At 36.6% G+C, this 22,932-nt stretch overlaps 4 protein-coding genes across 6 annotated transcripts in view; 2 read left to right on the top strand and 2 right to left on the bottom strand.

The window, feature by feature from the left end:
• The first annotated feature begins 1,904 nt into the window (after positions 1-1,904).
• On the top strand, positions 1,905-9,577 carry LOC117992384 (uncharacterized). Its single transcript, XM_034980065.2, has 2 exons — positions 1,905-3,269; positions 9,388-9,577. Exon 1 carries the CDS (start codon positions 1,905-1,907, stop codon positions 3,216-3,218), a length of 1,314 nt encoding a protein of 437 aa, XP_034835956.1. The 3' UTR covers positions 3,219-3,269; positions 9,388-9,577.
• On the bottom strand, positions 9,409-11,298 carry LOC117992394 (putative glutathione-specific gamma-glutamylcyclotransferase 2). The gene is made up of 3 exons (XM_034980082.2): positions 11,048-11,298; positions 10,209-10,437; positions 9,409-10,048 (listed from the first exon to the last, which is right to left on the bottom strand). The coding sequence occupies exons 1-3, from the start codon at positions 11,180-11,182 to the stop codon at positions 9,858-9,860; spliced, it is 555 nt and encodes a 184-aa protein (XP_034835973.1). The 5' UTR covers positions 11,183-11,298; the 3' UTR covers positions 9,409-9,857.
• Positions 11,299-13,717: 2,419 nt separating this feature from the next.
• Positions 13,718-16,392, bottom strand: Rcd-1 (Required for cell differentiation 1). Its single transcript, XM_034980077.2, has one exon. The coding sequence runs from the start codon at positions 16,233-16,235 to the stop codon at positions 15,339-15,341; it is 897 nt and encodes a 298-aa protein (XP_034835968.1). The 5' UTR covers positions 16,236-16,392; the 3' UTR covers positions 13,718-15,338.
• Positions 16,393-17,693: 1,301 nt separating this feature from the next.
• Positions 17,694-22,932, top strand: part of LOC117992375 (HEAT repeat-containing protein 5B) — a 47,463-nt gene continuing 42,224 nt past the window's right edge. For 2 of the 3 annotated variants that reach the window (XM_069505865.1, XM_069505864.1), the window contains exons 1-6: positions 17,694-17,867; positions 18,983-19,112; positions 19,956-20,167; positions 20,919-21,066; positions 21,382-21,599; positions 22,697-22,794. In XM_069505865.1, coding sequence (XP_069361966.1) covers positions 18,987-19,112; positions 19,956-20,167; positions 20,919-21,066; positions 21,382-21,599; positions 22,697-22,794 — 802 coding nt within the window. In that variant the 5' untranslated portion in view covers positions 17,694-17,867; positions 18,983-18,986. The remainder of the gene's footprint in view (positions 17,868-18,982; positions 19,113-19,955; positions 20,168-20,918; positions 21,067-21,381; positions 21,600-22,696; positions 22,795-22,932) is intronic. The other variant, XM_069505866.1, reaches the window with a different exon arrangement.

Below are 22,932 nucleotides of genomic sequence, written 5' to 3'. Positions count from 1 at the left end.
CGCTCGCCCGCACCTGGAACTCCCCGATTGCCATTTCTACCTATCATCGCGGACAGGTCTATACTAAGTATAACTTGGTCGCAAATCTTGATACGATTTCTTTAGCATTTTTAATATTAAGGTTTTGAAACAATACATACCTATGTGGCGAGATGTCATTTACAGTACCTACGTACAACAATTTTAAAGTGATGCTATGGTTAATCTACTATACCTATTCATAAAATGCTATAGGACCTACCTATTGCACCTACGTCACGTCCTGTCGACCTCGAAAACCGCGTGCGATATATTTGGCATTTTCTACATTCCGTGACATTTAATTCGGAATCAGAGCTGCAAGTCGTAAAGCCGAGTGCTATGGCCGAGTGAAATAATGCCGCCTGTCTCGTTTGAAAGCGAGCTTGTACGATTGTGCAACAAGCTAGTCAATTTACACGACTGACCACACATGACATGAGATACCTATAGTACGCGACAGGTCGAGATGGCAATCGTTGAGGGAAACCCCCGCACACCCGCACAGCCTCCGCGCTAACCCGGTGTGGGCGAGCGCGAATGGCGTGCGGGAGTGCGGGGCGTCCCCCCGCCTCATACCCCGATTGCCATCTCGACTTGTCGCTGACTACCTATCCATATAACACACTTTAAGTGATTTCCAAAGAGTCATTTCCTCTCATTTTACCGGCATGGCATTAAATAAATTCGAGTTTTTACACCTGTATTCATTTTACTGACTCCCTGACGATCTCTCTGGCGCTGTGGTCTTATAAGTGGGAGGTCCCGGGTTCAACTCCCTAGAAACCTACCCTAGGTACGATTTCAACCCTTGAGTAGGTAACGATTAGTAATGAGACGTTAGTGATACTTACTAAACATCAGGACAGTTTGTTAAATAAACTTATTACCCAGCACATATTAAATTCTTATAGACAATAATACGTGGCTACGTAAATAGGTAAATACTAGTTATTCATTCATTGTGTTATGCCACTTCGTAAAAAAAGGCAATTATAACTTGCTGATACATTAAGTATAGGTAATTAGGTATGATAAACCAGTTAGAAACCAGCGCGGCGTTTAATTCCGAGAATGAATCTTATTAGCCACAATGACTTGTCAATTAACTATCTAGATTTATTTCACAAGTAAGTAACAGAAACACGAAAGACGAAAATAATTTAATTCCGCCTAAGTCTGGTACCTATCTGTTGAGCAGTTTCCCATTTTACGCGTGGAAATTACATTAACGATAAGAGCAGCATGCTCTATGATTGGTCTTTTAGCTTATCTCTACGGTTCTCTAGCTATAATTTATTGCTTAATAAGTTAATAACTGAATAAATAGGTACGGTACAACTATCCTTGGACTTGAGTAAATATCAACAAGGTTTATTGAAGTGCGTTGCAAATAAACAGCAGCGTTTAGCGCCAGCTAAGTTTGTAAGAATGAGTAGATTCTCTAACGCATCGACATCACATTCGGGCTGCGAGTTTGAATATTCATTACATAATGAGCAAATGAGCGTCGGCAATCGGCCGCCGCCGACGCCGGTTGCTTTCACTCGCGGCTCTATTAATTACGAACATGATTGTGTTCGTTCGCGTCTATTTACACAACTGTTTCGACTGCTAAAAGATAAAGAAATAAGTAAAGCGCTACATGGCACTCCTATCTTATCGGGACCACTCTATTGATCACTCATCATTATATCGCGAACGGCCCGCCTTATACGGACGACCGGACCACCTTTATTGTCCAATTTAACGTGTAGACGTGTACTCTTTTATAGGCGCGATGTTACCGGTGAAGTCATAATGTGTGCCGTATAAAAATAGAAACACAGTGTTTGCAGGAAAATAGTATCAATAACAAAAGTGTTGTGGTTTGTTATCGAACGGAAATGGCGGCCAAATCGCCTACGACGAGCGTGAAGTTGCGAGAGATGATCGGAGGCGACCAGTTCAGTCAGCGGCGCGAGGTTTTCGACAAGCACGACAGCGCGTTCGTGCCCCTGCCCTCGCCGACCGCCGTCACGCCCAGCTACCGGCAGGTCGAACCCATCATCATCACCAACCACGGGGTGACCACGTGCAACTTCAAGCGCAACACTCCCGGCTACTCCAGCATGCGCGAGACGAGGAGCGAGGACCGGCACTACGACTTCCGACCGCGCAAGTACTCCGACAACTTCACGTCCGAGCTGAACCAGAGCGACGATGTCGACTACAGATACAGCATGGCCGAGAGAAACAGGCGGCTGTCCAAGCTGCGGCGGGACTTCCTAAAATCCAACTTGCACGAACCGGGAGAGGGAACGCTCACACGCAGCGGCGTGCGCGCCTCCCTTCCGACTACCAATACAGTGTCCGCAATAAAGTATAAAATTGAAAATATAAATATATACAAATTTCCATTCGCCGAGCCGTACTCGACACCGACGCCGACTCGGCGTGTAGTTGTTGACTTAGGATCGCCGACTGATGAAGGTGCTAACAAAGAAAATAACACACCGTCTCCAGATAAACCGAAGCATCAGAGTTTGCCCAATGAATCGCCTGGATCCCCGAAATTTGATCACCAAAAGCTGTATGAAGAACTAGTGAAACGTTATTCACCGACGCGTAAGCCTGTGAACTGGACTCTGCCACCAACGAGACCGAAAGTGGTCGGCTCAGTTCCAAAATCCACTTCGAGTGCAGCCGATAGCATCGATAGCACTGATAAGAAATATTCCGAAGCGTCTAACGCAGATACCGATGAAGTTTTTGAGAAAAAAGAACAATCAAACAAAGTAAACACACAAAGCCCGAATGAGAATGTAGAGCAAAATAGAGTGGAGGATATTAAACCCAACATCGAAATACTACATAACGGTCCCGAAGTTAGCGAAAATGAATATGAACCCGACAAAAAAGAAAATGTTAAGAAAGCCAATGACTCCAAAGTTTCCCTGTCTGAGTTAGAGGAGAACGACTTGGTTCCAGAACTGTCGACGTTCAAAAGACAACTAAGCAGAGAATCTGCAAAGAAAATTCCATCCGATAATAAATTTGTCGATATAACCATTCCAGCGTTGTTAGAAAAAATGGCAGAGGAGAGTGAACGAGAGCAAAACCATAAAACCGATGGGAAAAAAGTGAAGAGAAAGCGAAGTTTCTTGGACAAACTTTTAGGGCGTAATAAAGGAGTCAAAACGGAGAAAACATCCAAATAGCAACAATATTGGAAGTTGGAACATCACAGCCCTGCCAAAGATTATTTCAAGGTTGGTGTTAAACACAAAGCCGGAGCTAACTTAGTGAACATAAAAATTAGCTGTACAAAGTTTCTAAATACCAAGTTTAAAATCTGTTGATTGTTGATTTGTTAAATAATTGTGGAAATGTTGTTTCTAAGTAAGATCCGGCTTTTAATACATGGCATGACGTCAGCATTTCTTATCGTCCGAGAAAAATATTACCTACATAAAAATAGAAGTCTATATAAAAAGTGATAAGCAATGTTCAGACAGTCAATAAAGGTTTTTGAAATGCACACATTTTACGTTTAAAATAACGTCCTTTTCACAAAAAGATGGCATAACTTTTAGACATGATAGCCTATAGTGGAGTGTAATTGGTGATAACCTAGTGGTTAAGATATCGATCTCCTATTCACGGGGTCGGAAGTTCGATCCCGGGTACACACGTCTAACTTTTTTTAAATAGAATAGAATAGAAAGTATTTTTAATCAAGTAAACTTTTACAAGTGCTTTTGAATCGTCAACTTGTTTAATTTACCACTGGTTCGGAATGCTGTTCCTACTGAGAAGAACCAGCAAGAATCACTTGCTTTAACGGTGAAGGGAGACATCGTGAGGAAACCTGCATACCTGAGAGTTCTCCATAATGTTCTCAAAAGTGTGTGAAATGTCCACACTTGGCCAGCGTGATGGACTACGGCCAAACCCTTCTCATTCTGACGGGAGACCCGTTCTCAGTGGTGACCCGGCGATGGGTTTATGATGATGAACTTTTAGACATGTGATTTAGTACAATTAGCAGTAATATAGTATGATAGAGATCGCGTCACGCAGGTGGCACGTCTAGCTCTTTAGTTTGATAATACTAAAGCTGCAATATGATGATCGCAATCAACTAATGTCTGATTTTGTCTAAAATCATCTTTCCAAAATGCACAGTTGTTAATAGAAAATATGTAATTGTAAGTAGTATACCTACTTTATATTCAGCAATTTACTAAAGTAATCACAACTTTCATGCTAGACTCCACGATAATGTAAAACGATATTAATTATTGACCGTCTGAACCTTCCCATACAAATTAATACGATAATTTCATTCCAGTTAGTAATATCATGTGGGCTTAAAAAGAGCCAGAAGACGCCATTTCCTATAAAGTTTTATCGTAATGCAGTGGGTTATCATTAACTGATAAATCGTAAGTGGCATGTGACACTCCCTATCGAAATTGTAATTTAATCACGAAATTGAGGGACAAAATACAGTTAGGTATCTGTTACATAAAACAACTACAAAACTCGATTTTTTAAAACTACTAACAAACTTCAATAGAGTTATTATGTAGGTATTCAGGCTACTACCTAACCTAGAGGTACTTATATATATATATATAGAGGTAGATATATATAAAATTAAAAAGTCCTGACTGACTGATTGACGACTTATAATATGTATATCAACGCACAGCCTAAACCGCTGGTCCTAGAGACATGAAATTTTAAGGGTGTGTTCTTTGTAAAGAATAGGTAACCACTAAGAAAGGATTTTCGAAATTCCTAAAGTTTGTATGAAAGTCCTTCATTTTTGAAGTTACATCGATGAAAATTGGTCGTTTTTGACCGAAAATACCAAATTTCACCTATACGTTGAAAAAAGACTTTCAACCCCTATTCCTAAAATCGCTTCTTAGTGAGTACCTTACCTTAGACCTACGTCATGAAAGGTGCCTGCCTACCTTTCTGTCAAAATTTCAAGTTTCTAGCCCCCAGTGTTTTAGGCTGTCCTTTGATAGATCAGTTAGTCAGGACAATTTTTAATAGGTATATACGAGTACTTATAATAAGATTTAAAAAACTACCTACCGTACCTACCTATCTAATTATTTTTACTTTAAAATACCTACGCAAGTACCTACCTTCCTAATACGGAATACTTCTTCCTTACCTTATCCCACGCTACGTGGAGTCGGCACCACATATATTCCTAATACGGAATACCTATTCATTTATTTGTATGCACCTAGATAACAGTTTATTATAGTATTCATTTTGTTTATTAATTATTAAATTATTAACTAGGTACCCATGATCTGCTTAGCAGTTAGCACGAACTAGAAAATTACGTGTTATTTATTTTACGATGTGCACGATATATTTGTGTGCGTAATCCCAGCAAAATAATGTCGAATTTCTGGATTTGAGTTGGATAGATTTTTAGTGCGTAACGTCGTGTAATTGTGCGTGAAAGTTTTAAATTTGTGCGTCCAACCAATAAGTAGATATTCGAAAAAAACGCGTTCTGCCAGGAATACGTCATCCCAGCTACACATTTTTTTCCCAATGGACGTACGAGAAAAAAAATAGGTCCATGAATTAGTGCGTTTTAAGAGGTAAATGTGCGTGCTAAAATTAAATTTGTGCGTTATAACACTTCGAAGATATTCAGTTTTTTGCTGGGATGACGTTTAACCATTTCTTATATCTCTTAAACGGTTAAACGTATAGATGTGATTTTTTTACACATGTTGCTATGAATTTGTGCGTAATGTTTGTAAAAACAGAATTTAAAAAAAATTACCGTTCAGTTTTTATAATTAAAAAATAAAATAACGTTATTAGGTCCTAGTACTATATGACCTCTAAAGATAAACTTATACCGTTGATTTGTCCCTTATAACGGCCCACAGTATCTTATCAAGTTTCATTGGAGTATTTTAAGTATTTATTGAATTATGAAGAAAATTACTACGACAGGACACGATATTTTTAGACATTTAATTGGTCGAGTTTTTTATGAGTTGGCTAATTAAAATTTTTACCAATAATTAGTGCGTCAGCTCATTTATCCATCTGCAAAAATATAGCCCAATACACAGATAAATTATAGAGATATAATCAAAAACCTATAAGATGCGCAATACAATGATAAACCGACAAAGTTTGAATAGCCACAAAAAAGCGACCGTGTCATATATCGTGCTAACCTTCCAAAATTGATAGTATTGTACCATTACTTTTTTCGCACTTAAGTACAGGTACGTACATAATAGTTAGTGAAAATTAAAACAACAGAACAGTTCAATATATTTTTTATTTTCTAAGTTTTAGTTGATCAATATTCTGACTGAATACCGATTGTAAATTAAGTAGGTAATCTAAAATTATTGTATTAACATAATTTGTCATATTAACATAACAATAAAAATAATCAACAGTAACAAAATAGTAAAAAAATCTAGAAATGGAGATAAATCACGTTGAATCAACTAGTAGCTGGTGCAGTGCCCCATATTTTCCCTAACCTACCTAAGAATTTGCGTTACCTAAGTTACGTGCGAAAAAACATCTAGGATGGATCCCTCTAAAAGGGAACAGCTGTATAAACAGCGAGCGTCGTCAAGAACTACATCAGCAAGCCCAAGAAAAGGACAATCACAAAGGACAGGAAATAAAATAACTGTTAAGTCTAATTATAATAGGAAATAAAATATCTATTAACCCTCATTTATGTTTTATTTAAGTGAAATAGTAGGTAGATCTTCAAAGTTTCAAACAAGTTTTAAGTTCCTACATTCTTACGAAAGACATACCTACTAGGTACTGCCTTACATTAAGTAAATGGGCTGTATGTGGTCAATACGTAATTTCAAAAACTAATGATTTTATGTATTTGTAATGTAAGTAGGTGCATAGTGTTTGTAAATATAACTAGATACAGCCTATAGAAAGCTGTCCACTAGTACACTTGTAGCTCTATCGGTTTATGCCACAGATTCACGGCGGATCCTAATTGCGACGTTGCCAAACTTAATAGCATGGCTTGTAAGTAAAGATGGCTGTGGTCGGAACCTTTGGTAGGTACCTATTAGTTTTAAAATTCAGTTTTATTGCCGTGTTTTGAAGACGAACGGGTGGCTTAGTTTAACAGTTTCCAGAAAACTATATTGTTTAATTATGGCTTGTGACCAGACAATAGGACTGTTTGCTTTTGTTTGTTAAAATCCCGTGGGAACTCTAATATTTCGGAATAAATGTAACGGGTCACTTATGCAAAAATCACGTCAATCTGTAACTCTGTTGCGGTGTGATGGAAGGACAAACCAACAAACAAACATACTTTATAATAATGCACGCATTTATAATATTATAGTATGATTAATAAAAAGCTTAATAATTTTGTGCGCACATGTACCAGAAAAGAAATGGCACAATACTATCAATTTTGGAAGGTTAGCACGATATATGACACGGTCGCTTTTTTGTGGCTATTCAAACTTTGTCGGTTTATCATTGTATTGCGCATCTTATAGGTTTTTTGATTATATTTCTATAATTTATCTGTGTATTGGGCTATATTTTTGCAGATGGATAAATGAGCTGACGCACTAATTATTGGTAGAAATTTTAATAAGCCAACTCATAAAATACTCGACCAATTAAATGTCGAAAAATATCGTAGTCCTGTCGTAGTAATTTTCTTCATAAATCAATAAATACTTAAAATACTCCAATGAAACTTGATAAGATACTGTGAGCCGTTATAAGGGACAAATCAACGGTATAAGTTTATCTTTAGAGGTCATATTTAAAGTAGTAGGACCTAATAACGTTATTTTATTTTTTAATTATAAAAACTGAACGGTAATTTTTTTTTAAATTCTGTTTTTACAAATATTACGCACAAATTCATAGTAATATGTGTAAAAAAAATCACGTCTATACGTTTAACCGTTTAAGAGATATAAGAAATGGTTAAACGTCATCCCAGCAAAAAACTGAATATCTTCGAAGTGTTATGACGCACAAATTTAATTTTAGCACGCACATTTACCTCTTAAAACGCACTAATTCATGGACCTATTTTTTTTCTCGTACGTCCATTGGGAAAAAAATGTGTAGCTGGGATGACGTATTCCTGGCAAAACGCGTTTTTTTCGAATATCTACTTATTGGTTGGACGCACAAATTTAAAACTTTCACGCACAATTACACGACGTTACGCACTAAAAATCTATCCAACTCAAATCCTGAAATTCAACATTATTTTGCTGGGATTACGCACACGATATATTTAGGGTTGTCTAACAATGCTAGATTTCGGTTCGTCTCAGCTAAAAAATCCGCTGGGCGACGGTACCTACTGGGGATATATCTGCGCATAGGTATATATAATGACGAACAGACGTTTAAGTGCGGAAACCAGCCCAGAGCGAAGATAGGTATATACGGCTCATAGCTGTATACAGATCTTAAATACAGCCCGCAAGTCGAAAGATTGAACGAACCAATGCTCGGCCGAATAGACGTTTACGCCATCGCACGAAGTGAAGAACTTCGTACCAGCAAATAGATCGCTAAATCGCCTTCTGCACAGGTACAGGTCCAGGTGATTCGCTAACTCAGTGCCTAACACTGAATGATAGTCACTGAGCTCATTTGACATTGGTTGGTTCTATATTGCTGCTTTATTGACTGATAATAAAATATTTTTTCGTAGAAAACCTTCAATGGATTAAAAGTAAATGTCAAATGAGCTCAGTGGCTGTTAGTGTTAGACACTGAGTAAGCGAATCCGTAGGCAGGTAAGCGGTCTTTTAAAGTAAAATGAACAGTAGGTATTTTAAATAACAAGGTAGGCAGTGCCTTTACGCCTATACGAAACCTACTGCATTACCAACATTTTGTTATGTTGAAGGAAAACCTATTGTTGTGAACATAATAATTATTTTACATAATAATATTTATTTAACTACCTATGTAATAATAACAGTTATCCGTGGTTTCCTTTATGAATCACGTTGTTTTGCACACGATTAAATTATTCATAATATTATACCTACTTAATTATTTTATATTTAACTAGCTGATGCCCGCGACTTTGTACGCGTGGATTTAGGTTTTTAAAAATCCTGTGGGAACTGTTAAATTTTCGGGGATAAAAAGTAGCCTTTGTCCTTCCCCGGGTTGCAAGCTACCTCTGTACCAAAATTTCGTCAAATCGGTTGAACGGTTAAGCCGTGAAAACCTAGCAGACAGACAGACAGACAGACAGACACACTCGCATTTATAATATTAGTATGGATGTAATTTTTACATCTACTTAGTTACCTACCTAATTATAATTTGTTGTTTTTGTTTTAGTTTGGAAGATCAATACAAGGATGATCATAAGGTGGTTTTTATTTAATAATAAACAATAATAATAATAATTAAAAGGCATGAATTAATGTAAATATTTTTAAAACGGCTAATTTTATAATTGTATAATAGTGTTTGATAGTGGTTACCTATTTGAGCGAAATTATTTTTTATTAATAAATGTTACTAAAACTTTGTGGTTTCATTTGATAACATCAAATCATTTTCCTGTTTAATTTTGGAGTTGTTTTGCCCATTACGTATTTTGATAAGTCCTCCTTACACAGGTTGGCGGGGGAAATGATGTCCAAAAGTAAAAAATACCTTAATATATTAAGGGGTATCCAAATAACCCTCATGTATATTCAACGATTTTTAGTAGACTCCTCCCAACTTTTTCCTCATAATGCTTATCTGGGTGAGCCACATTGCAAACATGCAGAATGTTAGCTAGTATTTTATAACAGGTTTTATCAACTATTCTTTCTCAAATCAGGGTCAAGTTTCCTAACAGCAGCTTCGAGAGAGAACAGATGTTCATCCTCAACTCCTGGAACCAGCTGCTTCATTGCCTCCGCTAGGTTGTAGACATACTCCTTGTTGCTGCCACTCGGGCCGCTGCAATTTATCACTTGCTTTGCTAAGTCTTCTATTGAGGCTGGACCTGGAAATTTAATATTCATTATTTCTCTGAATTTGTACATACTTTTTGAATGAGGATTGAATTTATCCATTTCATTGTCCATCCATTCATCATCACTTATCACCTGTGAAATCGCAGTAAAGTGCTCACTGGTAATGGAATAAAAAATCTGTATTTATACCTGCAAAAGACTCATTATCCTTCATAGCAACATACAATGTTAGCTCAAATGGCCGCCAACTTGCGTCTTTTGGATGGAATGTAACAGTTTTCTTAGAGTATCCATTTTTCTCTCTATAATCCAAGTGTGTTGTCACTTGTTCTATGTCTTCTTTGTTTATTTTGTATGCTACACCCCAAACCGAGCTGTCTGGATCATTGCTAGGTATAAGGGTAACCACTCTGCCAGGCTGTAAAGAATTAATGTAGTATATATTTAATTGTAAGTAGATCAGAACAATAACCGTTTTATCAGTCATTTGGTTTTGTTCTGGCTTCAATCAATAAAGGGCTTGTATCCAGGGCCATAAATAAACAAAATAAAAAGATTTTTTTACTTAAATAAACTTTTACAGGTGCTTTTGTATTCTTAAGTAAATCTAGCATCTACTACTGTACAGAAAGTGATTCCTCCTGAAAAATAAAACTTAATACTTAAAGCCTCAATAGCTCACTGTCATGGGGCAGACTGAAGTCCAAAAGGTTATAGGTTCAAATCATATTGTAATACTCCTGGATCTTGGCACAAACTATAATTATTATAATAGCCTATAGTTGGAGGTGATATAGGAATTTTAGTCATATTTATAATATTGGGATGTGTGGTCTAACCATTATTTTGTTAAGGGATAACCTAATGATACTCAGTGATGAGGAATACGACGTAGAGAAAAATGAAACGAAAATATGCAAAACGATAATGAACTGTACCTGGGTCCTCTTAGGTAAGAGTTTCCGATTTTTGGCTATGATTACTAGCTAGGTATTTTAGTGCTCTTTTTAGTTTACTAGTCATCTTACCTTTTCAGGAACTCCTCTGTGATCAATACTGTGCTGATAAAACCGTCTAAGGTAACCTTTTATATAACCTACAAGTTTGTACTCGTATTTAAAATCAGCTTTCCATACAAGTGACCCGTAACCGAACACCCACATTTTTAGTCACGTTTTATAATATTTTTCAATTTGTTTCCAAAAGCCAATGAAAAAATATTTTCATTGACGTTTCATTGCTGATTAGATTTTTTTTTTAATTTATTTTACGGCCCTGGATAACAGTCCTTTAAGGCCTTTCTGATCACAGACCAATATTATGATACTTTTTCTCTATTTTTTATCTTCTTTTCTTTTTTTAACTGGTTTTACGGCTCTGGGTTCTAGTCTTTTTGTTTGGACAATCATATGTGATTCCGATCAAAGAGTATGTAACCACTACACAGATATGTCTAATGGTTACATACTCTTTGATCGGAATCATATATGATTGTCGAAACAAAAAGACTAGAACCCAGAGCCGTAAAACCAGTTAAAAAAAGAACCACAGAACCACTAGGTACCTACGTTCTATTGCTTGGATGAATAATAATGCAGACACGTGCTATGTCTCTGAATAATTGCGATTACACCACGTGACCCTACAGATAATACAGGTGTTTATTCTGAGGTCGGCCCATGTATACTACCGTCTATAAGGCTCAAAAAAGCTAGAACCCAGAGCGGTAAAACCAGTTATTTTTAAAAATCTACTGTCTATGGTGTAGTAAGATGATTACTGTAAATGTCAAATTTTTGTGGCAAATTCAAAATTTTATCAGACTTTTTATCAGCAAAAACCGACTTTTTTATTACCTATAGGTATAGTTAGCCAAAAATGAAGAAAGAAATGTAGAAAGTAAATTTTAAGTATTAGCGTTTGTATCCAGCCTTCCCAGCCAATACTTACTAATGCCAAAAGTAGCCCAAAAACTCTGCCATGATATCGTGGAACCCGTAATTCTAAAACGGTCGACTGCAAATTCTGGGAGAGTTAAATCAACAAATAATAGCAATAATTCATCCACCTTAAAACAAAATGTTAAGCCTACGAAATTCGTACATATGGATAAAAATACAAGCAGGAAAACTAAAACATTACATACAGATGGCATAACTATTATCAAGTCTAAAACATCAATGTTGAAGAGTTTAGCAGAGACTGCAGTTAATACTCGTGTTACTGGACCTTTGAGATGTGACAATAATTGTATAACAATTGTCCATAAGCGAGATCATCATAGTTCTTGTAAATGTGGCCACAAAAGATCAAAAATTAACTGTAGCGCAAAATCTGTCCAGACAATATTCAAGTATTACTCTGGTTTAGATAAAGCTTGCACACATTGCATACAAACAGCAACATGTGGTACTCAGTTCTTGGATGATAATAAAACCAAATCAAAGTTGCATAAAGGACTTGTACCTGGAAGTACAAGGACAGAGACTAGCTTTGACAGATATTCAAATATTCAAAGAGATTCTTGTAATCATCGTGCTGATAACAAAGGTTCCAACTTTAGATATGTTACTGCTAAACGCTGGGCTTTATCAAATTACCCTACCAGAGGCCCAGATTTTTAATAAGTTAAAAAAATGCAAGAACATAATATATTTTAGACAGTTTAAATTTTATTAAATTTATTTATTATCTAATAGAAAAGAAAATCTTTATGTTCAAATAAACTTTTAAATGATTTATCACTGGTTCAGAATGACTTTGAATTGACCAAGAAAAGCTAACGAGAAACTGTTAAAAATTTGCCTTAAAGATAGCATTTGATCACATTCCATAATTCATTACTGTACCAGCATCATCATCATGCATCGCCAGCCCACTACTGAGCATGGGTCTCCTCTCATTGTGAGAGGCGACCATAGCTAGTTACCACAGACCAAGTTTAGGTCATAGTCTGCCATACTGGCCCAGTGCAGATAGAAGACTTCACGTACCTTTTAGAACATTATTTTTCTCACTAAATAAAATGCACACAGTTCCGAAAAGTAAGAGAATTGAACACCCAACCTCCTGTAAAGCAGGTCGACGTCTTACTCTTAACCACTTGGCTATCACAACTCTTAAAGAAAAAATACACTGTATGTAATTATATTAGGTATTTTTATTATTGCTCTAAAATATTACAAATTCTTAAGACTGTTAGTAAAGCCTGTTCACTTTAATACGGTCGCCTTTGTGCTGCACCTAGGCGTACACCCGCAGGAGAATTTGGCATCTAGAGTCCCTAAAATAAGTAAGACAGACCTGGAATAACCTAATTTGATAGAATAGAAATAAAAATAAGGAGTTCTAAATTGTCAAATCAGGCTATTCCAGTAGGGCGATTGTCTAAAACCTGCATCAATCATTATTACAATCTCAATTGTTCTGATTGGCTGAATTTATGCGATTCTTGTTGCAACAATGCATTGTGGCCAATAGTGAGCGAGCATTAACCAATCAGAGATGATTGCGATCGTGACATTGTAGCTGTCAAACAACCGCGGTAGGGCCACAGGTCTGTCGTATTAATTTTGGGGCTGCCATACTGATATTTTTTGAATTTGCCGCGCAAATATATATATACCCATATTTTTAAAAAATCTCTTTCCTACCTAACTTGTGTTGATATTATTACTATAACCATAAGAAAAAAGATAGTAAGTATGCTATTTAATTTTCAAGAATAGAAAACATTTACTTAAAAATAACAGACAAAATAACAAAGTAATAAGTGTGCCTGCAGTTGTACCAACACTGTTTAGTGAACAGACTATACATCATTAGTTAACTAGGTACTGAAGATGAATACCTACATGAAGAGATAATAAGTTGTGAAATACACCTACTAAGATAATAATTCATAATATATTTCACACATCGATGACGTCTGGAACTTAAGAAAAGATAAAGTTCTAAATGTTTTATAGTTTACCATCCCACCACTACAGAATATCAATATTACAATAAGTTCTTTTAAATATCATCATACTCATGAAAGTTGTGATTATGCACTAAGAGCCAGCATATGCCATACCTTCGTTATTTTATAAAAGCTGAAAGTTTCTCTGCGTATTTTTCCCAACACTGGGAGGGACGTTTGTTTAGATTTTGTTTGGATCATGGTGGCTTTGGATAAAGGAATAATGGTGAAAGATAATAAAGGTATATTTTTTTACATTAAAGTATAAAGTCTAATAGTATTAGAAATCAGATTCAGATTCAGATTCAGATTTATTTGCTTTCATGTACATTTACATTAATTGATGGTGGGTGCTTAAAGCTAAAAGCTAAATACATGAGACCCTGTCAGGGTATCGCAAATACAATTTTAGGTACAATAAAATGGTAAATATTAAGGATACAATAAGAATAGGGTTAAAATAAAATCATGTCATGCATTGCCAGACACTTAGTATCGTGGCAACCCCCTGCCAGACACCCTTAAAGTTTCAGAGTTTTTACACCTTTATTACCAGTTATGTCCCAAAGCCACCATGATTCAAACCAACATCCAAATCTCCCTGTCTTTAGGGATAATAAGCAGATAAACTTTCAGCTTTTATAAAATAACGAAGGTCTGGCATGTGCTGGTTCTTCCTCTCTATTAATATTAATTGCAATAATTAACTAATTGTCGTAACTGGCTGACCTATGATATTCTACTAACAATAGCTAGTTTAAAATAGACAATCACAAATCACAATCATTGTTAGTAGCTCACTCAATAGTAAGTAGAAAAGTATCAGCCAATTACCTACTAGAATTGTGATTATTACCTTGCATATATTGTATTATCAGTATTATAAATAATATCTTTCCACATTATTAACAAAATATATGACAGTATTTTTTACACATCATTTTAATAAAAACTGTCCACATTTTTTTAAATAGTGATAAATCCTACCTTCAATTTTTAGAGCCTCGATAGCTCAACGGTTAAAGGAGTGGACTGAAATCTGAAAGGTCGCCGGTTCAAACCCCACCAGTTGCACTATTGTTGTACCTACTCCTAGCACAAGCTTCACGCTTACTTGGAGGGGAAATAGGAATATTCGTCAACATAATAAACTTGGCTAATATTCTTTTTAAAAAAAAATATTATTAATTGTTTTCACACTTAAACCATAAGCAAATGTGAAAGACATTTTGGGTTTACACATTTAGTATTTACTAACTGAAAAATTATAATATTTTTATTAATATTGCATTATTGAGTGAAGAATAATACTACAGTTTGAAATCTCTATAGTTGGATAAGCAATATAATCTTGATCCTTACATATTTGGCTGAGCGGGGCTGGCAGACGTAGGTTGGGCCTCTAAGTTCTTGATTAACTGAGCGAGCCAGTGCTTAGTGGAGTTGTCCTCTTGAAGGCATGTCGTAAAAGTAGCATCCCTCAACTGGTCCGGAAGACACTGTCGCAATGCCTCTCTTGCCCTGGGATTGTCAGAAAGGCGGAGGTAGCAACGTACAACATGTTTCAATAATCTTGCCGAAGGGTCTTTGGCAAGGGAAAGCACCATCTTTCCCAATATCATAGCCACATGTGAAAATCTGTCATATGTCTGACAAATATAACTCAAGCCACTGTCATCTAACAATATCTTCTGCAATATAAAAGTTGCTACTGTCTTTGATAGCTCAGAGCCATTTTCCATGATACGTAAACATAGTGGTATTATCTCTGTTGTAAGGAGGAAAGTGATAACCTCTTGCTCATCGGTTTTGACTAGCGCACCGATCACTCCAAGGCTGGTTAGACGGAGGTATTCGAAAGGGCGGGTTTTCGACACAGTGTGTAGAAAAGGGTAGAGGAACAAAGGCACGTGGGCTTGGAGGAACGCTGATCTAGTTTCAGGGTGGGATGCTACACACTGCATTAATGCTAAAGCGTTGCATACCCTGTTGCTCTGGTGCGCTGTAAGTGTGGGAGGTATCATCGCCACGTAGATATTAGTTATCTCTTGCAACAGCGCTGCAATTGTTCCGAAGCTGTGCCATAACATTGGCGCCAAGTCTGGTACAACTTCACGTTTCTTACTTAGCTCCAAAAGAGCATTCTCTCGTGTTTCCGGGTTGCACAGCTCCAGAATCCATGTGTAAATCTTTTCTCTATCCACAACGGCCTGCATGTTAGCCGGGCTTTGTTGTGCGCTCATATTACTGTTCATCGGAACTTCTTTTTGTTATACAAGACTGTATGAATTTATACTTCGCTTTAGTTTTGAGTTCGCTTCAATTTTTATTCAATAAATCAATAACAATAAACATGATTGTAGTGTAGTTGCAATAAAACGTTAAACCAACTACTGATGGGCGATTGTGAATGACATTATTCGAATAAGTCGATTGTAGAAGTCATTAAAATTATTCGAATAACCTACCAAACCATTCGAATTTGAAGAAAAAAGAAAAATATACAAGAATGTATTGCGCCGTCTCAGTCCCTCCGATTCGAATTTGATTACTACTAGTTTACAAATTCGAATATACATAACCTCATTTAAAAGTAAACTCTATCTTCTAAGAAAAAATACCCAATTTTGTGTGGCAAAATTTATTATTTAACCATCAAACTACAATAATTACTATTTTGTATTTGTATAACCTCATTTAATCTAAAAGTGAACTCTATAATCTGAGAAAAATGGCCCAATTTTGTATGACAAATTAAATAAATGAACGACTATCAATTAAAAGTCGACTTTATTGTACTAGAAAACAGCCCAATTTAGTATGGCAAAGTAAATTAATGAAATCCAAACCATTCGAATTTGAAGAAAAGAGAAAAATATATAAGAATCAAGATAAGAATGTATTGCGCAGTTTCATTCCCTCCGATTCAAATTTGATTACAACTAGTTTAGAAATTCGAATATACATAACCTCATCTAAAAGTAAACTTTATGTGCTAAGAAAAAATACCCAATTTTGTGTGGCAAATTGTATCATTCAACCATCGAACTTAGGGACTTACTATTTTGTATTCGTATAATAATCTCATCTAATTTAAAACTGAACTCCATGTTCTGAGAAAAAATAGCCTTTGTATGACTAATTTTATGAATGAAACTAGCGGTTTTAGTCGAATTTGCGAATCAGATAAAAGTCGACTTTATTGAACGAGAATACAGCCCAATTTAGTATGACAAAGTAAATTAATGAAACTAGCGGTTTAATTCGAATTTGCGAACTCGCGGTCGATTGTTTCTTCATTCGATTGTTATTATTAGTAGTATCAAACCATTCGATTGTTGGAACTAGTAACAATCGCCCATCAGTAAAACCAACCCATGCGACAAGGAAGGTTGTCTTGGTCACAGAGTGGTCACAGCACAGACGAGTAATCCGTGTCTTGGTACTTGAATGACATTGACAGGCGGGCGCTGTTGGAGAACAAAGGCTACACTTGTCGGAAACTTGAGTTCCAATTTTCACCACGCGCCAAGAAAGCACTTGGAGAAGAAGCCTTGTCGCACTGTAAAAAGGAAGTGGACAAAAAATGTTTTGACCGCGTTGTTTTGTATCACAGTTTTGTATTGTAAAACGAAGTGATTATAATATACTCTTTGTTGTAAAGACATTTGACATTGACACTTGACACTTGACAGCATAGAGTTGCAAAAAAACTTACGAAATGGCTATTATTTCTGGTCGGTGCTGGGGAATAATAGGAATTTCTTGGGTAAAAATATTGATATATAATTCTGTAATTCCGTGATATTTATTGTGTTGTGTGTTGACTGTTGATGATAATATGTGATTTGTACAAAGGATACCTAACGTTGTAAATCATTTTTTCGGTAAGTTTATTCGACAAATATTACCAAGGATTTTCTCTTTACATTAAGCATAAATGTAGATAGTTTTTAGCGACTAAACTAAATTAAATATAAAGTTTATATGCTAAATTTTAGCCTTATTTAACAATTACAGTCATATCTTCCTAACCTGCTTTTTAAAATACGTTAAATCGACCATTCGTGAATCATTCATGACGCCATTGTTTACAGTGAATAAAAGTAGTATTATAATAGCTACAGTGCGGTTTAGCCCAGTTAAAGTTTCAGCGAAGGCCGGCGAAGCGAACTGAAATCACCGGAAGGGTTTTATTACTTGAACATCAATTTCATTTAACTTTCGTTTTATTTGAAAACTAGCTTATGCTCGCGACTTCGTCCGCGTGGACTACACAAATTTCAAACCCTTGTTTTACCACCTTAGAGGTTGAATTTTTAAAAATCCTTTATTAGCAGAAGTTTACATTTTAACAGCTATCTGCATGCCAAATTTCAGCTCGATTTGTGCATTGGTTTGAGCTGAGTGTTGATAAATCAGTCAGTCAAATTTTCCTTTTTTATATAAGAAAGTACCTACACTTCTCTCTCTGTGTCGTATTTCTTATTACTGATAGTTGTGACCCCTTTCCATTAATTACATAATGGTAGGAGTTTTCTTCTTCTACACACAACTCAACTAAAAGAATAAGATTTCAGTTCTTAGGTTTTATAATTATTCAATTAAAAATAATATTGTAAATTGAATATTTGAAAGAGCAATCGCCAAGTTTCTTCCCAGGCCATTCCTAACCAGTGGTAGATTCAATGATTCAAAAGCAATTGTCAAAGTTTATTCAAATAAATATCATTCTATTTCTGGTGGTCATCCCACACTACATGTATCATCATCATCATTATCAACCGATAGACATCCACTCACCACTGCTGGATATAGGTCTCTTGTAGGACTTTCTACACGCCACGGTCTTGCACCGCCTGAAGCCAGCGGCTCTCTGAAACTCGTCTGATGTTGTCTGTCCACTTAGTGGGAGATCTTCCAACGCTGTACCTCCCGGTACGTGTCACACTACATGTAATGAGTACTCATAAACTATAATTTCTTCTCAACTTGCTTACAGAAACATGGAAGTGTCACATTCTTTAACACTAAATGAGACAGCCCTGCAACAACTGCCAGATGATAAGAAGCCTCACTTTATATTTGAGTGGCTGCGGTTCTTAGATAAGGTTCTGGTTGCAGCACATAAGGTATTTAAACAATTAAAACCATGGTTTTCAAGAGAACTGCAATAAATATTATTGATCCTCTTAAAAGCCTGACCTGAAAAATAAACCTGCTCTAGGGCTGCCACATTAGCAGAAATTAATTCTAATGGTTTTTGATAATTTGGCAAGTTTTTTAATTTTTATACTAGCTCTACACGCTCGCTGAGTGAAGGCAAGTGTGTATAGCTAGTATTAGGGTTCTATATCTCCTGAGAAAAAAAGGAACTCTTCTATGATCACTTCATTGTCTGTCTGTCAGATGTGTCTGTCAAGACCGGTCAAAAGAATAAAAACCTATAGGATACTATACTAACTGTTGACCCACAATCGTGACCATTACAAATTACTTATTATTAATGCTCAATAACTTCTTAGAATGCTCTTTTAAGGACACATATTATATAAGGCTTCAGTCTGAGTATGTTATGCATATGAATGAAAAATAATGCAATTATTATGAGTCATACCACCTGATTGCCTGGTACAGATTGCTTCAAATCAAAACAATAATGCTGCTAATTGTATTTCTGTTTTGTGTCACTCTTTAAAAAAGAAAGGCATATCTTTTTTATAACAGTGTACAATAAAGAATATTTCATCCATTCATTCATACCACATATTTACCATACTTAGACACATTCATACATGACATAGTTTAGGTATAACCACTGTGCTAGTATAAGTATAGGTACCTAATCACAATTTTACTTCAAACTGTTTTTAACAGTTGGAATCATGCACAAAAATCACATATCTACATAGAAAAACAAACGTATGATAAAAGAAAACTTGAAATAAATAACCATTATTTATTATAATTCACAGTCGGATCTCAAAAGCTGCCAACAGAAGTTAGTAGCTCAGTTGGTCAATCTCCTACGCGAGAATCTTGGCGCCCCAGCTCGGAGGATACTTGCAAGGTGTTTGGCCACATTGTTCTCTGTGGGCGACACATTTCTACTCTTTGATACAGTTAACAAATGCAATGACATAATCAAAGTGAAGGATGATTCGCCTTCATATTTGCCAACTAGATTGTAAGTTGTTTGTACTTTTAACTCATTCTATCTCACGCCTATGCTTCTCCAATCACTCAAAACAAAAAGGAAAGGCAATAGAAAACGACTATTAAATGTGTGTATTGTTTTAACTGTAAGTCTACTGCCTAGTGGTTAGGATGTCCACCTTCTAATCGTGTTTGAGGATTCAATCCCAGGCACACACCTCTTACTTTTCGTATCACTTGCTTTAATGGTAAAGGAAAACATCCTGAGAAAACCTGCATGTCTGAGAGTTCTCCAAAATGTTTCAAGGGTGTGTGAAGTCTACCAATCCGCACATGGCCAGCGTGGTAGACTAAGGCTAAAACCCTTCTCACTCTGAGAAGGGACCTATGCTCTGTAGTGACTGGGCCATGGGTTGATCATGATGATTTTTTTAACTTACTTATGTAAACCACATCCAAATAACCCCCAAAATTTTAAGAATGACATCATCATCATCAATAGACGTCCACTGCTGCACATAATATTATGTCTATAGTAACGACTTATATACACCACAGTCTTGCGCCACTTGAATCCGGCGATTTCTGCTGATGCTTTGCTGCGTCCACTTAGTAAACGACGACGACCCTTCACGGTAGGGCCCTAATTATGTAAGGCCAGTTCGGGTCGCTTCTTAGTTCTACATTTACCGCACGATTGCTCTGACAGCTGAACATCTCTGTGACATCATATCTGTACTCTGGGGTAATACTGTAGATTTTACGTCATTATAATATTTCAGGGCTGCAATATGCTGCTTGGGGAGCATGTACGAAAAGCTCGGCAGAATGATGGGGAGGTCTTACGAGGAAACTGTGACCACTCTCGTGAGGTCGATGAAGAATGCCGAGTCGCAGACACGGCTGGAGATTATGACTACTCTTGACAAGGTATTTGTATGAACTTTGAAGTATATAAAATGTCTTATTCATATCTATACTGTCTGTCGGTTAGCTTTTCATGGCCTATCTATTTAACCAATTTTGAAGAAATTTCGTTCAGATAGTTTGCATTGCTATTTATTTATTTGCATTCCGGGTCCTGGGTACAGAGCACAGACATGGGCTATTTTTGTCCCGTAAGATAAAAGACCACCCACGGAATCATAAAAACCTCAATCCACATGATTGAGACATTGATTAGACATGGTTCCAGCGCAATAGCAATTTGCGGGACTTATATAAAACAAATTTAAATGGAAATAGATATGCGTCGGAATGGGTACAGCGGCTGGCGCGGCCCTTCGAGAGGTATCGCGAGCGGCTCGCGCGGCCCTTCTCAATGAGAGGGCGACGTCCGTGCGCGCGGCCGCGGCCAACACAATACGTCACATGTTGCCGCTGCTAAGACTATCTCCCGCCGATGTGGACGCTATAGCGGCCGCGTGCTTGAGAGCCGCTCATCCCAGTGACTATGCTTTGAGGTGAGCCTTAAAAGTAGAATAGGAATGATGACTACTAGTCAAATCAGCGACTTTTTATCAAACGTCAAAACGCTAGTTTAGTAAGGGAGCTTGTATAAAAAGACAGCTTTGACGTCATAAACATTTAACGTAGTTTGATGTACTTTTAGGGTTCCGTACCTCAAAAGGAAAAACGGAACCCTTATAGGGTCACTTTGTTGTTTGTCTGTCTGTCAAGAAACCTACAGGGTACTTCCCGTTGACCTAGGAACATGAAATTTGGCAGGTAGGTAGGTCTTATAGCAGACATTCGCGGAAAAATCTGAAACCGTGAATTTGTGGTTACATCACACAAAAAAAATTTAATTGTGGACATGAACTAATAATTAGTATTTTCAATTTTCGAAGCAAGATACTATATCAAGTTGGGTATCATATGAAACAGCTTCACTTGTGTATTCTAAAACAGATTTTTATTTATTTTTATGTATCATATAGTTTTTGAATTTTCGTGCAATATGCTGAAAAAATACGACTGTGTACGGAACCCTCGTTGCGCGAGCCGGACTCGCACTTGGCCTGTGTTTTTACAATTAAAACCGATAATTTGAAATGGCTAGTAAACTTTAACTAACGTCGGACGTGGATTTTACGAATTTTGGAAGACACTCTATTTAATGATTCCTAAGAAATAATTTAATTTTAACATGTTCATCATCCCCATTGTTTCCTGCATATGAACGTAGCACATATACGCAACATACGCAGAAGTCTAATAAATCGTATGCTGCGTATGTGTTGCGTAAAATATTCTATTTGTTTATAAAATACTAGCTTATGCTCGCGACTTCGCCCGCGTGGACTACACTCATTTCAAACCCCTATTTCACCCCCTTAGGGGTTGAATTTTCAAAAATCCTTTCTTAGCGGATGCCTACGTCATAATAGCTATCTGCATGCCTTTCAGCCCGATCCGTCCAGTAGTTTGAGCTGTGCGTTGATATATCAGTCAGTCAGACTAAGTTAAGAAAAAATCTTAATTTATTTTCCTATGTCATCAAGGCAATTTTGGATAAAATCGGAGGAATTACTATTTTATGAAACTTTTTCTTTTGCAGGTGTGCAGTAGCAGAACTTTTAGGCGCGCTTATAGCAGCCACACAAGCTGGCGAAGTGAATAACATCAATACAAAAACAAAAATAGGCATGCAACCAGGTAATTATTTATGTTTATCGGTTCATTTTATTTAGTACTAGATGATGCCCGCGACTTCGTCGGCGTGGATTTAGGTTTTTTAAAAATCCTGTGGGAACTCTTTGATTTTCTGGGATAAAAAGTAGCCTATGTCCTTCC

The sequence above is a fragment of the Maniola hyperantus genome, chromosome 21, assembly GCF_902806685.2.
Source record: "Maniola hyperantus chromosome 21, iAphHyp1.2, whole genome shotgun sequence".
Classification (NCBI taxonomy): domain Eukaryota; kingdom Metazoa; phylum Arthropoda; class Insecta; order Lepidoptera; family Nymphalidae; genus Maniola; species Maniola hyperantus.
The sequence above is the reverse complement of the archived record's forward strand: the minus strand, read 5'-3'. Positions and strand labels throughout refer to the sequence as shown.

Bases quoted from the DNA above. Each gene is read 5' to 3' on its own strand.
- Rcd-1 (XM_034980077.2), bottom strand. From the start codon at position 16,235: ATGAACAGTAATATGAGCGCACAACAAAGCCCGGCTAACATGCAGGCC.
- LOC117992394 (XM_034980082.2), bottom strand. From the start codon at position 11,182: ATGTGGGTGTTCGGTTACGGGTCACTTGTATGGAAAGCTGATTTTAAA. The intron at 10,438-11,047 runs GTAAGATGACTA...AATTCTTTACAG, and splicing joins ACAGAGGAGTTCCTGAAAAG to CCTGGCAGAGTGGTTACCCT. The intron at 10,049-10,208 runs GTATAAATACAG...TTAAATTTCCAG, and splicing joins GGATAATGAGTCTTTTGCAG to GTCCAGCCTCAATAGAAGAC.
- LOC117992384 (XM_034980065.2), top strand. From the start codon at position 1,905: ATGGCGGCCAAATCGCCTACGACGAGCGTGAAGTTGCGAGAGATGATC.